The sequence below is a fragment of the Aethalodelphis obliquidens genome, unplaced genomic scaffold (assembly GCF_003676395.1).
Source record: "Aethalodelphis obliquidens isolate GAN/ISIS:26980383/991018 unplaced genomic scaffold, ASM367639v1 scaffold11, whole genome shotgun sequence".
Classification (NCBI taxonomy): domain Eukaryota; kingdom Metazoa; phylum Chordata; class Mammalia; order Artiodactyla; family Delphinidae; genus Aethalodelphis; species Aethalodelphis obliquidens.
In genome coordinates this window covers 11,479,442-11,495,596 of record NW_020837955.1, presented here as the reverse complement: position 1 = coordinate 11,495,596, position 16,155 = coordinate 11,479,442, and the positions used below count along the sequence as shown (strand labels likewise).

General features: G+C 39.7%; 1 protein-coding gene across 5 annotated transcripts in view; it reads left to right on the top strand.

Moving 5' to 3' along the window:
• The window catches only part of CPEB3 (cytoplasmic polyadenylation element binding protein 3), a 174,167-nt gene that overhangs the window by 100,551 nt on the left and 57,461 nt on the right, over positions 1 to 16,155 (top strand). For 3 of the 5 annotated variants that reach the window (XM_027112039.1, XM_027112037.1, XM_027112038.1), the window contains exons 5-6: positions 6,691 to 6,858; positions 8,816 to 8,905. In XM_027112039.1, the coding sequence (XP_026967840.1) occupies positions 6,691 to 6,858; positions 8,816 to 8,905 (258 nt within the window). The remainder of the gene's footprint in view (positions 1 to 6,690; positions 6,859 to 8,815; positions 8,906 to 16,155) is intronic. The other 2 variants (XM_027112040.1, XM_027112041.1) reach the window with 1 other exon arrangement.

Here is a 16,155-nt window from a genome sequence, read left to right as displayed (position 1 = left end):
AGAGGGTTCAAGGAAAATGGGGAGTGACTGCTAATGGGTTAGAAGGATGAATTGTATAATAAGTAAATTATTTCTTAATAAAGCTGTATTAAAAAGGAGTGGTGGGGGAGGGGAGAGGCACCTGAGGCAAGAAAGGGCTTTGTTTGAGGAAGTATATAGAGCCCCGAATGACTGAGCTTGGTGGGAGAGAAGGGAGGGTGTATTAAGATGAGGTTGGAGGAAGGAAGGAAATCTGATCTTGCTGGGCTTTAGCTCCTGGTAAGAATTTTGAACTTGGTCCAAGTACAAGAGGAAATCTATGAATGTTTTAAAGCATGGTCAAGTGATCAGTTTTATGTTTTTAAGAGTACTCTGGCTGTTGTAGAGTGAGAGAAGTGGGTTGTCTACATTGGAATGATGGTAGTAGTCTAGGCAAGAGATGATGGTGCTTTAGGATAGGATGATGGCAGTGGAATTGGAAAGAAGTGAACAAATGGGGTTTTATGTAAGAGTTTTGTGTAATAAAAGGAATGCTGGGACTCCTTGGTGGTCCAGTGGGTAAGACTCCACGCTCCCAATGCACGGGGCCTGGGTTTGATCTCTGGTCGGGGAACTAGATGCCACATGCATGCCGCAACTAAGAAGCCCTCATGCTGTAACTAAGATGTCCGTGTGTCACAACTAAAAACGATCCTGCATGCCGAGATCCCGCAACTAAAGATCCCACAAGCCACGACGAAGATCCTGCCGCAACTAAGACCTGGCGCAGCCTAAATAAATAATTTAAAAAAAAAAAAAAAAAAGGAATGCTGTTGCCCCCAGAGATTTGAAACCTTTCATCTAGTTCAAATCTCTCATTATGTAAATGAGACTCAGATAAGTGAAATGTCCAAGGTCACAGAGTAAAACAACCTAGGCTGGAATCTGAGTATCTTGACTTATAGCCAGTTTTTTTTTCTTAAGGGAGACATGCTTCATAATCCATTTTTTAAAAAAAATCCCCAGAGTGACTTATTTCTGAGCTCCTTGTAAAACTAAGATGGAAAGGGTCAGGCTTGGAGTGGAAGTATTGGGCCAGGAGTGCCCTGGAGCTGCTGGATTGACAGCAGAGACGTGGCAGCTCAGAGGTGAAGTCCAAGCAGTTTTAGCAGCACAGCATGGCTAGTGGGCTTTTGTTTTCCCCGCATAAGCTGCAGGAAACGGAACCTCCTGGGGAAGAGTTATCTTGGACAAACCTTCCATGCTTAACTAGGCTTTGCAGGTTTCTTATTTGGCCCTTGTCTTCCAAGTCTCCTTTAGCTTTTTTTTTTTAAATAAATAAATTTATTTATTTATTTATATTTTTAATTTTTGGCTGTGTTGGGTTTTTGTTGCTGTGCGCAGGCTTTCTCTAGTTTTGGCGAGCGGGGGCTACTCTTTGTTGTGGTGTGCGGGCTTCTCATTGCAGTGGCTTCTCTTGTTGAGGAGCACGGGCTTCAGTAGTTGTGGCTCGTGGGCTCTAGAGCACAGGCTTAGTAGTTGTGGCGCACGGGCTTAGTTGCTCCGCGGCATATGGGATCTTCCTAGACCAGGAGTTGAACCCGTGTCTCCTGCATTGGCAGGTGGATGCTTAACCACTGCGCCACCAGGGAAGTCCAAGGCTCCTTTAGCCTTAAGTCATCTCTACATCCAGAGATTTTTTGTCCATTTACTGGACCAAAAACTACATTCTGCTTATTAATTGAAAATAGATATCAGAAAACCAGACCATTGGTGGAAGAGAAAGCCAAATGGCCAAAGTGCAGCAGTTGAGAAGTATTTCTCCTGTTTCTGTTGAAATATTGAATATGAATATTTTCTGTGAAAGTTTCATGAGATTCTAAAGCAGATTTATATACTAGGTACATAGAATATAATTTTTGGTAAGTAACGTGACTTACTTAAAACATTTTGGTCTTGAGGAATGCCTTTTTTTTTTTTTAACATCTTTATTGGAGTATAATGGTGTGTTAGTTTCTGCTTTATAACAAAGTGAATCAGCTACATACCGAGCTGATCTCCCTGTGCTATGCGGCTGCTTCTTGGGGAATGGTTTTGTTAAAGAAAAGATGTCAGAGACATACTACTTTAGTAAAGCAGGGCCTCTCATGGGATACAGTTTGGGTACATCCTCTTAAGTTTCAGTTTCTAGTAATGCATGTCCAGGAACTAAAATTATAACAGTCTTCCCAGGGACTGTTTGTCATGGGAGGATAATTTATGCCAACCAAATGAATGCACGAATACCAACCTCTTTAGTCTACTGGACAGATCAGAATACCATTGTTTCATCTTATCATGGAGATGGATGTAACAGAAATATAATTTCAGTGGCTGATTATTTTTCTGCTAGTTCAAGAGTCACCTCTTCATAATAAGGCACTAAATTCATAGAACAGCCCTTCAGGAGCTTATAATTAGAGCATAGGGAAATAGATGGTTTTCAGGCTTTGGAAAGATCAAATGAGCCATTCTGTCCCACATAGGAGTAATCCCGACAGTATTGTCAAAGTCCTCCTATCTCCTGTTGATATGAGCTGGGTAAATGCTGCAAGTTCTTAGTCTACCCTTCTGTCTTTTAAATGCTTCCTGCATACTAACTTTTTGTTCTATCAGTACTTGAGGCAGTCATGTTACAGTAAGGTTGACTAGATTCTAGATTTTGTATTCCATTCCTGAGCATATACTTTTTTTTTTTCTTAAGTCTTTATTTGTTACAATATTGCTTCTGTTTTATGTTTTGGTTTTTTGACCCCAAGGCATGTGGGATCTTAGCTCCCCGACCAGGGATCGAACCCTCACTCCCTGCATTGGAAGGCGAAGTCTTAACCACTGGACTGCCAGGGAAGTCCCATCGTATACTTTTCTTAACTTGATTGAACTTGGATGTTTCCCAAGGCTCCATACACTTCACACAATGTCTCTTTTAGTGGCTGTCTGCTACAGACAGATAATCTGCATTTCAGTGGTTCTTAAGTTTGAGCATAGGAATCACTGAGGAGATTTGTTAAAAGTGCAGATTTTCAAGTTTGACCTCCATGATTCAATTTAAGTAGATCTGAGGATTGAGTTCTGAGACCTGTATTCTTAGTTCTTTAACCTACAGTTAGAGAAACATCACGTATGTGTGAATTCTTAGCAGTTTCCTTTCCAGGGGCAAATTTATTACTAAAGTCTGCGGTACTCTATATACTAATAATAAGACAGAAGTTTGGTTTTAAAACCTTGGGAAGTTTCTTAAGTACCCATAACCAATTTTTAAAACAGCCCAAATTTTTGCAATTAACATTTGCTTTTATTTTCTTTGCCAAAATACTCCGGGGAAGCTGTGGTTATGTTGGCCATGCAGAAAGAAAGTTCTCTTTGTTCCAGAATGTCTTGAACATCCGCTGCTTCTCCTCACTGATCTGGTTCAAGACTTCCTCATCTCTCAACTGGACAGTCACAAATTTGTTCAGAATTTGACCCCATCCTCCCTCTCCCTGGGTGCAGATTGCTAGTGGAGGTGATGTAGCTATTGTAGGATTTGGGGTGGAGGGAGTAACATGGTCCGGGGCATCTTAGAGAAGTCATTCTGACAGGATGGAAGATGGATTAGATGGGAGTATCAGAGTCTTCAGGGAGTGAGTGTGGTTTTTCAAAAAAAGCTAGTATTAGAATGAAATAGCAAATTTGGAAAATGTGGAAATTTCCTGTTGCTTTTGTAATATATACTGTAAAACGAATGCTTGAACAAACAGAAGGAGGAGAAAAGGTCTCAATTTCCTAGGAACAGGATCCCATCTCTTGCCGTCCTCACACCTGTATGTTGTGTGCCAGCATTTATTTGCACATACTGTTTTCCTTTCTTTTCTACTGCCTCGCTTTTAACACTTACTGAATACCTATTTTATGTGCCCTTATTAGGACATGAAGATACAGTGGTGAACAAGATTAAATTGATCCTTGTCCTAATAGAGCTTACAGTTTCACGGGGTTGGGAAACGAGATACCAAATGAAAACCCGTATGATAGCATAATGGTAATTGAGGAAAAAATGTTAGGAAAAGTGCTGTGAGTGGATAGAAATGGGCATCTAATCTAATCTAGAAGGTCAGGAAAGTTCTACCTGAGTTTCAATGACTTTTCAGCTTAGACCTGAAGAATTAATAGGAATTAACTAGAAAACTGGGGAGTTGAGAGGAGGGTGTTTGTTTTGGGTAGGGGGAACACCTTGTCCTTAGGGCCTGAAGCAGGGAGGAATAATCAGAAATTTCTAAAGAGGTCTGGGTGATTGGAGGTTAGTGAACCAGAGGGAGAGGCAGCAACTATGATGAAGGAGAGGTAGGCAGAGGCCTTACAGTTTACAGTGTTTTTGTACTTTATCCAAATAAGGGGTGAGGGGTTTTAAGAATGGGGTGAAGAGTGTAGTTACATGTTCAGATTAATATTTGAAAATGGTGACTTTGGCTGTTTTATAGAGAAAGCATTGTGGGGTACAAGGTAGAAATCAGTAGACTAAATAGGTTGTTGTATAGACTCATTAGGCTGTTCAGGGGAGAGATGATGGCAGTCTGGACCAGGGTGTTAGGACTGAAGGTGGAGAGAACTAAATGGATTGAAGAATTATTTTGTAGCTTGAGTTGGTAGGATTTAGTGAGAGATGGATTAGATGTGGAATATGAAGGAAAGGGATGTCAGGGATGACTCCTAGATTTCGAGATTGAATTGAGTGTGGATAATAGTCATTTTTATTGAGATTGCAGGGGATGATAGAGGCACAGGTTTGGAGGGAAAGATAAGAGCTGTTTTGAAAGTTCTTTCTCTGTGGATTCTTATTCTTCACCTTAGAAACTCCCATTCCCACAAGATTCTGCTTAAAATTGTCCTCCTGTGAAATCACTATAAAGCCCTCCCCACCCCTCACTCTTTTTCTGTAGAGCAGTAAATTGTGCCATTGTGTCACTTGGTAAAGTCTTCTCTTAGTATTTCTCTATTTTATAATTATGTGCTTGCCTATCTCTCACCAGACTTGATTTCTTTGGCAGCGACATCCAAATAACTATCTATCCTGTTCCTGGAATGTGGATAAACATTTCTTCAAGTGTTTTCCACTGAGTTATACATGTATGTTAAAGTTTCCTTTATCTTAAATCCAAGTAATGTTAGATTAAGTGATTTTACTGCAGAACTTTTCCCAGTCTTTGTATTCTTTTTTTTTTTCTTCCAGTCTTTGTATTCTAATATGGCTTGTGAATCTCTGGGAAGGGCATAAGGTGTGCAGTATTTTCCAATATTATTTAGTTCTCCCAATCCCTCCCCCGCCACCACCAGCTTTTGTTTTCTGAGCATCTCATGTTACTAGTGTTGAGGGTAAGAGGCAGGGATAGGAACATAATGTGAGAAATGCTGATTTGGGTGTGTGAGTAGGCCTAGGCACATAATTCACTGAGCGTGGACTATGTGAAAAGCAAATCCGACAGCCGTGGGAGAACATCTCTGGATGTTTTGGGGAAGCTCGTTTTGCCTATAGTTGCTGCAGATCTAGTTCTTTTACCCCCAATGAACAAAACAGACATCAGGGGATGAGAATTTACTGTCTATTGTTTGTCCTTGCCAGGCTAAAAATGCTAGGTAACACGAGGTGACAAATTTTAGTCTGTTTCTTTGTAGCTAAGCTGGGAAGAGCTGAACAAAAAATTCTTTGGTCCTTTTACTTATTAACTCTCAACATCAAAACAGTGCCTTTCTTATACCACCTGGGTTGTTCATAAAATAAACAGAGTTATATTAGTAGCTTTTTTACAGAAGAATTAATGTTCAGTATTTTTCTAGGGCTATTTATATTATATAATTATATATATATTTATATATATAATTATATATATAATTATATATATATAATTATATATTATATTATATTGTATAATTATTATATTATATTATATTATATTAGGGCTATTTATATTTATATTTATGTGGAGTGGGTCGGGCCTTTACTCTACAGACTTTATTTGGCTATAGAGTTAACAATAGACATCGTTTTTTTGAGTGATATAAAATACAGCTTAGATTAATAAAGATGTCATAACCACATCTACATCTATACTCCCATATCTTAATTTACATGTCTTCATTTACTTGCCCCACCCTTTTTTATTGTGGATGTTTATTTCTAAATTGGAGTAGCTTGGAATGGCAAGGAAAACTTGATCATTTTTAGTACTGCTATCAGAGAAGTTATCAGCCTCTGTCATCAGTTTAATATTCCATCAGCTATCAGACCCAGTCTTTAGACATGAACCTCTGAAATCACCATAAAGAACAATCAAAATCTGTCAATAAAGATTACTTTTCCATTTATTTTAAGGAAACCCTGGGGAAAGGAAAAACAGCTGCTGAATACTTTTAGCAGCAGTGATAGGGACTGTATGAGTAAAACGTAGTAATTTTTTTAGCAGCGAAAACAGCTGCAATTTTTGACACTTCTTCCTTAATATCGATCGAGTTGTTTCTGTGCTGTACATACCTTTACACAAAAATGATACTATAAACTTGTCTAGACCTGGTAACCTGCAGTTGCTTATTCTATTGAAAAAGTCACAGCTCAGGATATATTTTTTGGAATGCTTCACTCTGTGCTTCAACTCCTAATAAAGCATGTGTTGTCCAGGAAAATAATTTTAACCATAGAAACTCCCACATTTGTTTCAGGTCGATCTTCTCTCTTTCCCTTTGAAGATGCCTTCCTGGACGACAGTCACGGCGATCAGTCCTTGTCATCCGGCTTAAGTTCTCCCACTCGCTGTCAAAATGGGGAGCGAGTAGAACGCTACTCTAGAAAGGTGTTTGTTGGAGGCCTTCCCCCTGATATCGATGAAGGTACAATGCACTCACTTTATAATGACTTTATAAAGGCCAGGTTTGTTATTTGTGTGATTTGACCCTACCTCTCTTCTTGAAGGCAGCTTCAGGACGTTCATATCTTGGTGTCAGGAGTTGAGGATATTTGATAGATGGAGAAGTGAGAGATTGTGCACTTTAGGTCTGCTCTTCATACATAGCAGTCTTCAAACAACTTCCCATTTCCTAGTTATTTGTTTGGGGATACATTTTAAATAATAATGAGAGCTAATATGTATGAAACTCGTACCACAAGCCCATTGTTGTGCCAGGTGCTTTACATTATCTTGTTTAATCTCCATAGCTACCCTGTAAGGCGTCTCCTCCCAGCTCTGTTTTGTGGGTGAGGAAACTAAGGATCAGAGAGAAACAGCTTATCCAGGGTTATGCAGCTAATGGTGCAGCTGGAATCAAAATCAGTCTGATTCCAGAGCTTGTGCTCCTATCCATCACACCATACCATCTCATATTTTAATGTAGATACCTATTAATGAAACACCCCCTCTTGCCTTTAAAAGAATGAAGACTTATTGGAATATTTCCTAATAACATTTTTGAGATACTGCCAATCTGTTTCACTTATGCCTAAAGCCAGCCAACATATAGTAGGTTGTCAATAACTATTTGTTGAATGGACAAATGAAATAGAATTGTGACAAAGTTACCTCAAGGGAAATAACAGTGGCTCTAATTCTAGTAGGCTTTGGATCTGCTATAAAAACATTGTTAAAGCAGAATTGTTTTGCCAGTATTATTTAAGCTGTGATATTTCTCTGATTTATCATGATTTTCTTTTTTTCATAATGAGAGAAGAATAGTCTCTAAAAATAGTTTTACTTTAGGCTTACTGCTTTAAGGTTGTACATTTTCCTCTAAACTATTCTTCTACTAGTGTTAATCTCATCCGTGGATTGGATTTTTCTTTAAGACCAAGCTTTTGATCATGGCTGAGAGAGTGGCAATTTAAACCTGATTAGGAGCTTAGTTATAACCTTCTGCTTTGAGTCAAAAGTCAGAAGGGAAAGATAAATTTGTTAAGCTATAACTTTTGAAACATTTTCTTCATAGGCTGTGTAGTAAGTATGTATGAGAGAAAGAGACCATTGGCTTTAGCTTTTTCTTATCCCTAAATAGAATTACCTACTTATTGTCCCTACTCCTCACCAAAGGAATAATATTTCTAAAACAATCTTAATAATAATCTAAGATTAATAATCTTAGAGATTATTTTACCACACAAGTGGAAGTGTATTTTAAATATTTTGTGTATTTTTGCCTCTTTTTCTAAAAACAGAGAACATTCCTATTTTTAGAATCTCCTTTTTACTTGACAGAGAGGTCACCTTAGCTAATGTCAGATTTTTTTCCTTCCAAATTCTTTATATCAGGTTTATTGGAAGTGAAGAAGGGAAGTGAATTATAGTTAGAAACACATTCTGCATTGTTGAAATACAATGGTGTTTCACTTAGTAAGTTTGACTTCTGTAAAAATGCTTTAGAATATAGCTCTCAAAATGTTTTAAAATAGGACTTCCCTGGTGGCGCAGTGGTTAAGAATCTGCCTGCCAATGCAGGGGACACGGGTTCGAGCCCTGGTCTGGGAAGATCCCACATGCCGCGGAGCAACTAAGCTTGTGTGCCACAATTACTGAGCCCGCATGCTACAACTACTGAAGCCGGCACGCCCTAGAGCCCGTGCTCCACAACAAGAGGAGCCACCGCAATGGGAAGCCTGCGCACCGCAACGAAGAGTAACCCTCGCTCACCGCAAATAGAGAAAGCCCGCGTGCAGCAACAAAGACCCAACGCAGCCAAAAATAAAATAAATAAATATATTAAAAAAGAAAAAACATTTTAAAATAAAAAGACATATTTTATGCTATTCTGTTTGCAGTATTATTTTCTCTTCTGCTAAGAGTCCTTCTTTGTTTTGTAGATGAGATCACTGCCAGCTTTCGCAGGTTTGGACCTCTCGTCGTAGACTGGCCTCACAAAGCTGAAAGCAAGTCGTATTTTCCTCCTAAAGGTAATGCGCTTAAAATGTCTGCACTGCCTGCCTGTTGGAGAGCTAACATGATAATTCAATAAAAGGCAGCCTTTTAACTCTGAAAACAGCTGTTGACTTTCCCCCCAATTAAGAAAACATTTTAATGTTGATCATCTTTTCATATTTTACTGTTTCCACTTGGAGACTATTCTCCTAGGAGCCCACTGACTGTTTCGTGGCATCTACTTTTATTGACAGTGAGATCCTGTGAGTTTATTGTGAATGAGCCTTGGCTAACTTTTCATTAACTGAGAGAAGAGATCTAGGGCTTTGAGGAATGTCAGCAATGGAAAAGAAAAGATCGTTTTGAGTCAAATTTTATTAGTAGCCTATAGCCCTATGGTTTTATAGATCTTATAAACCCCAAACTTGGGAAAGCTAGTGACTGAAGAATGACATTATATAAAATTGCTTTTATCCATGTCTGTATCTTAAGTGACTTAGCCTTTTAACAGGTAGAGGGCACACTAACAAAGGACTCTGTACATGACCTTGCTTCCCTTATTATTATTATTTTTTTTGCGGTACGCGGGCCTCTCACTGTTGTGGCCTCTCTCGTGTGGAGCACAGGCTCCGGATGCGCAGGCGCAGCGGCCATGGCTCACGGGCCCAGCCGCTCCGTGGCATGTGGGATCTTCCCAGACCTGGGCACGAACCTGTGTCCCCTGCATCAGCAGGCGGACTCTCAACCACTGCGCCACCAGGGAAGCCCCAAACTTCCCTTATTATTTTTTTTGTTTGTTTGGTTTCTTTTGCAGTACGCAGGCCTCTCACTGTTGTGGCCTCTCCCGTTGCGGAGCACAGGCTCCAGACGCGCAGGCTCAGCGGCCGTGGCTCACGGGCCCAGCCGCTCTGCGGTATGTGGGATCTTCCCGGACTGGGGCACGAACCCGTGTCCCCTGCATCGGCAGGCGGACTCTCAACCACTGCGCCACCAGGGAAGCCCTTTCCCTTATTTTTGATAGGCTTTTTTCTTAGTTTATGAGGGCATGAAAATATATCACTTTGTTTATAGTTTGTCATTTTTGTGGAATCTAGGGAACTTTTCTGGTGATATTAATTCTACATATGTTCCTAGATTTATATTGAAGAGTGTTTTGAGTTAAAGAGAAAGTTTTCTTCTTGTGTTATGTTCTGTATGTTTCAAGGATGTCCTTCATCTCTAAGGAATTGGGTTTTGATGTGTATTATTGTATAACAGTACTCACCACAAGAAGATGGAGTCAAAATACTTGTCCTTCCTGGGCCTTGTATAGGAGTCAAATTATAGCTTAACCTAGGAAAGGCAGGAGCTTCCTTTTATGTCTGGTTTATTAGATTTGTCACCTGTACTTCTCCCCACTCTCTTTATAGCCTATGAAAAATAATATAAGGCTGTTTGTTTGCTTTTAACATTCTTCTGTTAATCTTCTCCAATAATTTTTAAAATTAAGTTTTATGTTAGTCAAAAAAGATAAAGATCATCATGCTGATTATTTCAGTGAAGGAATGTATTCACTTTGTGGTGCATGTATAACACTAAAGAAACATGTTTAAAACATGTTTTTAAGAATGCTAATGGTTTGTTGAATCAGAATAATAGTATTTCAGTGAATGAATGAGTTCACCACACTGTGCTGCTTGTAATACACTCTGTAAAGTCACATGTATAAGAAGATGTTCCTGAGAGTACTAGCTGCACGTGTGAATGAAGGCAGTGTTATTTCAGTGAAAGAATGTATTCACCACACTGTGGTGCATGTAACACACTCTGTAAAATGACATGTATAAAAGATATTTCTAAGAGTACTAGTTGAAAAAAAATCATCATTCTGAGAAGGTTATAAAAATGATTCTGGGATAAAAGGTGTCAGGTGATCATTGTAAAAAATAAAAATGAAGATAAGCACATCTATGGTCATGTCCAAAGAAAATTATCCCAAATCTACCTCTGTCAGAGATAATCACTGTATACATTTTATTAAATATCCTTCTTATATCTCTTTATGAATATATACATTTATATGAAATTTAAAATTTTACATAAATGGGATCACACTATATATGCTGTTTAATAACCTGCATTTCCCCCCCAGCAATGTCAACATCTTTCTGTAAGAAACCTATATTATCCTTAATGACCTTGTTTTATTTAATCAGTCCTAGTGATGGTCATTTAAGTTGCTTTCAGTTGTTTTTTCTCATAGATGATGCTTCAGTGAATATCCTTGTGCCTTCATTTTTTTTGCTTTTTTCTAATTACCTCTTAGGGTGAATTTCCAGAAGTGAGGTACATATTTATACGTACTGCCAAGCTGCCCTTAACAAAGGTCATACACATTTATGTTCCCAGTAATAGTACCTGATTCGTAAAACTTTGTTTTATTGAGGGTCTAGCGATATGGCTCTCTTTTGATCTTTGCCAATCTGGTGGTTAAAATAACGTCTTTTTTGGCATTTTTTTCTCTTACTGGCCATTTGAATTTATTATTTTACTTTGTTACATTGACATCTCATTTCCCTCTGGAATTTATAATGGAGTAAGTCACAAAAAAGGATCCAGCTTTATTTTTCCCGGTATCATGCCAGTTGTCCCAGCAGTCATTTATTGACAGTTCCATTTTTTCCTCATTGATTTGAGTCATTAGAATTAAGTATTGGTTGGAAGATCATCTCTTCTGTTTCCCTACACTGAATTTCAAAGACTTAGTTTTAAAAAAAGGTAAAGAATTTTATTAGTAATTTTGTTTACATGTTAGAATGATAGTTTTTTGGATATTTTGGATTAAAGAAAGTATATTAAAATTAACTTCTCCTGTTTCTTTTTAACTTTTTAAATGTAGATATTGGAAAATTTTAAATTACATATGTGACTCATATTTATTGGACAGCACACCTGCAGAACACGAGTCAGCAAACTATCTTTGGCCTGTGAGCTAAGCATGGTTTTTATATTTTTAAGGGTTGTGGACACACACACACAGAAGAATAGGTAACAGAGACTGTACGTGGCCCTCAAATCCCTCTGCAAAAAGTTTATTGACTCCTGTTCTCAAACAGCCCGGAGAATTGTTCATTTAGCTTCTGAGACATCCAGCGACAAAGGAGGCAGTTTATTTCAGAGGAAGTCTATGTATTTGCAGACCTACCTAATTATTAAATTTTGTTCTTCTATTGAAGGTGGTCATTGTAAAAAGTAAAAATGAAGATAAACATATATGGTCATGCAGTCTTTACCCAATGGTCAGTTGTGTTCGATAAAGTAAAACTGAGTCATTATTGTGACATATATTTCTCAGTACTTAAAGAACTGTCAGTTTCTCTTTAAGTCTTCTCTTTTCCAAGCTACATATTTTCCCATCTCTAGTCATACCTTATGCCTAATGGATTCTGGACCACCATTATTCTTGTTTGCCTTTTCTGTGCATATGTCTTCTCTACAATATCCTACTTAAATTTGTTTCTGAGAGTTGAAGAGAGAACATTTGGGTTGGTATGAGCAGTATAGAGTTTAGCAGCTCTATGAACTCCGTGGTTTTGGTACCACTCCTATGTAACAGCACAATAATAGAGAATTGTAGAACGTTAGAGAAAGTGCCCTTATTTTATAGCTGAGGTTAAGTGTTGAGATGGACTAGGGAGAGCCAGGCCAAGAAGAGAATCTGGATCTCCTGATTCTGGTCCTCAGGCTTGCATCCTCCGAGAGCAGATTGCCTTTCTGGTGATTTTGGGGTCAAGTAGGAGAAATAATTATACTGTTGGCTCCTGTTGTGTTTTGCTCTCAGCTAAAGTCTGAAGGTTGACCTAGTTTGGAAGGACCTAAAGAAATTTGGTGTTATTCCAAGATTGAAGTAACTTTGAGAATCCATGCCCATTGCTTTGAACATTGGGAACATCTAAGTAGTTCATCCCAAACTGTTCTGTGCCTTCTTAATAATACCTCCTCATGCTGTTTCTATTTTTCCTTAAATTCCTTAGGTTTTAATTCAGGTCAGTGCTTTTTTGGTAATCCCCCTCTTGCCGATTATAGTTTTCTTAGGTCACCTCAGCTTGGCCATAAGGCACCATTCCTTTGGCTGTATGCTTTAGGCTTATGTGTAAATAAGAGGAAAATATGAACCATTCACTACTGAGTCCTCCTGTCTATTTCTCAGAAAGTGTATGCCTAATGAAATAAACAGAACCATTCATGTATCCAGCAGGTATACGTGTACAGATGTGGAGTACGGTTTGTAAAACCATGGCCATTTCAGTGGACTGTGGAGAACTTAATATCCATGTAGAGAAACAGTGACCAAGCACGTCAGCTGTCCCCTTAAGTGTTGTTGGGCCAGCAGAGTGGGAGGTGATGGAGACTGGGGTTCTCTCCAGCACAAAGCCACTAAGGCATTTGATCAACTCTTTGAGGATATGCAGAGCCCTCTGGATCATTTGTCTGTGGGCCACAAACAGGTAATTGCTTGGTGTTCTCCAGAGCACCTCTGAGAACCTGGAGGCAAAAGAAGGCATGGAAATCAGATCGTGTCATGATATATTCTCAGACCTCCTGAACTTAGAGTCCTGTGGGGAAAATTAAAAGAAGTCAAATAGTCACAATATACCACAATTATAAACTATAATAGTTCTCTAAAGGAAAAAATGGAGAGTGCGGTGACTCTAAAAGGGGGACATCGATTTGCATTGGGTATATGGAGAGAGCTTCTTTGAGAAAATAGCGATTAAGTAGACCTGAAAATTGAGGAGTTAACTAGAAAGCGTAGGGAAGCAAGTTCCAAGCAGAGGAGTACCATATGGGAAATAGTGAGTATGAAAAGGGCTTTATTACCTTTGAAGAAATGAAGGAAGTATGGTTGGAATGTTGTGAGGGTGGAGAACATGACGTGAAAAGAAAGTCTTGAAAAAAAAGTACGATTATTTTCCCTTCCCTGAATTGCTCTAGTCCCCGAGAGAGAGTAGATACAAAGGCATTTGTGTGGTGTTTGTCTTTGGGGTAGAGACAGAATAGAGTTGGGTCAAATAGAAATATCAGTTTAAAATACTTTCAAATTGGGGCTTCCCTGGTGGCGCAGTGGTTGAGAGTCCGCCTGCCGATGCAAGGGACATGGGTTCGTGCCCCGGTCCGGGAAGATCCCACATTACGTGGAGCGGCTAGGCCCGTGAACCATGGCCGCTGAGCCTGTGCGTCCGGAGTCTGTGCTCTGCAACAGGAGAGGCCACAATAGTGTGAGGCCCACGTACCGCAAAAAAACAAACAAACTTTCAAATAGCTATTGATAAAGCTGAAGCAAAGTCTTCCTTTGTGTTTTCTGCCTTTGGTTCTTGATGATGAAAAGAAATTCAACTCTAATCAAAATATTGAGGAAGTTTCCTGAGATTGCATTCTCATGCTTTTTACTTCTGGAATAGTAGAGTTGGAGTTGTGAGTCCTGGGGAGGGAGGTTCTCCCAAATGTTAGCGCATGAACCAAATCCTGCATTCATACAAAATACTAATCAACATCACTATGTTTATAGTAGGTAGTAAAGAGTACAGGCTCTGGAGTCAGCTGCCTGGGTTGAATTCCTGTTCCACTGCTTGCCATTGCTGTATCTTTGGGGTGATTATTAATCTTCCTAAATCTCTCTCCCTCTCTCTGTCTCTTTTTAAAAAAAATTTTTTTAATTTATTTATTTTTATTTTTGGCTGCCTTGGGTCTTTGTTGCTGCACGCAGGCTTTCTCTAGTTGCGGCGAGCGGGGGCTACACTTATTGCGGTTCGCAGGCTTCTCATTGGGTGGCTTCTCTTGTTGCAGAGCATGGGCTCTAGGCGCATGGGCTTCGGTAGTTGTGGCACTCGGGCTCAGTAGTTGTGGCTCGCGGGCTCTAGAGCGCAGGCTCAGTAGTTGTGGTGCACGGGCTTAGTTGCTCCGTGGCCTGTGAGATCTTCCCAGACCAGGGCTCGAACCTGTGTCCCCTGCACTGGCAGGCGGATTCCTAACCACTGTGCCACCAGGGAAGTCCTGTCTCTCTCTTTTTTTTGCCGTACGCGGGCCTCTCACTGTTGTGGCCTCTCCCGTTGCGGAGCGCAGGCTCCAGTCGCGCAGGCTCAGCGGCCATGACTCACAGGCCCAGCCACTCAGCGGCATGTGGGATCTTCCCGGACCGGGGCACGAACCCGTGTCCCCTGCATCGGCAGGTGGACTCTCAACCACTGCGCCACCAGGGAAGCCCTCTCTCTTTTTTTTTAATCTACAAAATGGAAACAATAATACCACTTCTGGGTTTATGAGGATTAAATGAGACAGTGCACATAGGATACTTTCTTAGAGCTCAGATATCATTCAAGACTTTTTTTTTTCTTTTTTTTTTTAAGCAAGGGAGAGGTTAGGTTTAGTATTTGGTTTTGGTTTTTTAGCCAGGGTCAGCAAAACCGTTTACCTGTTTTCTGTAATCAAGCTCTTAAGAAGTAATAAGGACCATGAACTCCTAAGATAGTAGCATTGAGGTATTACTAGAATGAAGGGAGAAAGGGACCAGTGGTCTTACTGATAGATTAAATCATGATGGTGATAGATTTGATGGCAGGGTTGTGCTAAAATTCCTTCCACTGAACGGGAGAATCGTGACACTATTGAATGTGAGGGAGTCAGCAGAGGGAAAACCAGTTTGGTGTAGTGTTGAAATGTTTGAAGATCTGTAGAGTTTGGTATGTCCTCACATCTTATCTGAGAGGAAATTCCTAATGGGCAGTTGGAATTGTGGCTAGGGAGTTTCGGAAAAGAGTCTGGAGCTGGAGGTACACATCTCTTGTCAGTCATCTTTATAGCGTGGAGGGAAAAGAAAACGAAAAGCCATTAACAAGTAAGTTTTGTCAGGAACCAGAAAGAAAAAGAGGACATTGCAGTGGAGATGCAGGTGAGTGAAGGACTGGGGGTATGTCTGTGGCTATGGAGGTGCAAGGAAAGAAGCTTCAAGCAAGAATAGTCAGCACCTTCAGATATCACAGCGTTATTGAGAAGTTCTTCATGGAATAGAGTTGCATGTGGCCCTCTTGTCAAGTACATGATCATAGTAATTTCTATTGTTATCCTAATTCTAGGCCTTAATATTTTAATGAAGTAGTAGAAGCAGAACAAAGCAATCTGGCCACAGTGAACAAGTGTTATATTATAAGCAATGAGAATAATCCTGCCTCCCTAGTGGAGCCAACCATCATCAGTTTTGTTTCCCTCCAGTCTTTATTCGTATATATCTTTTTTTGTGGGAGTGTAA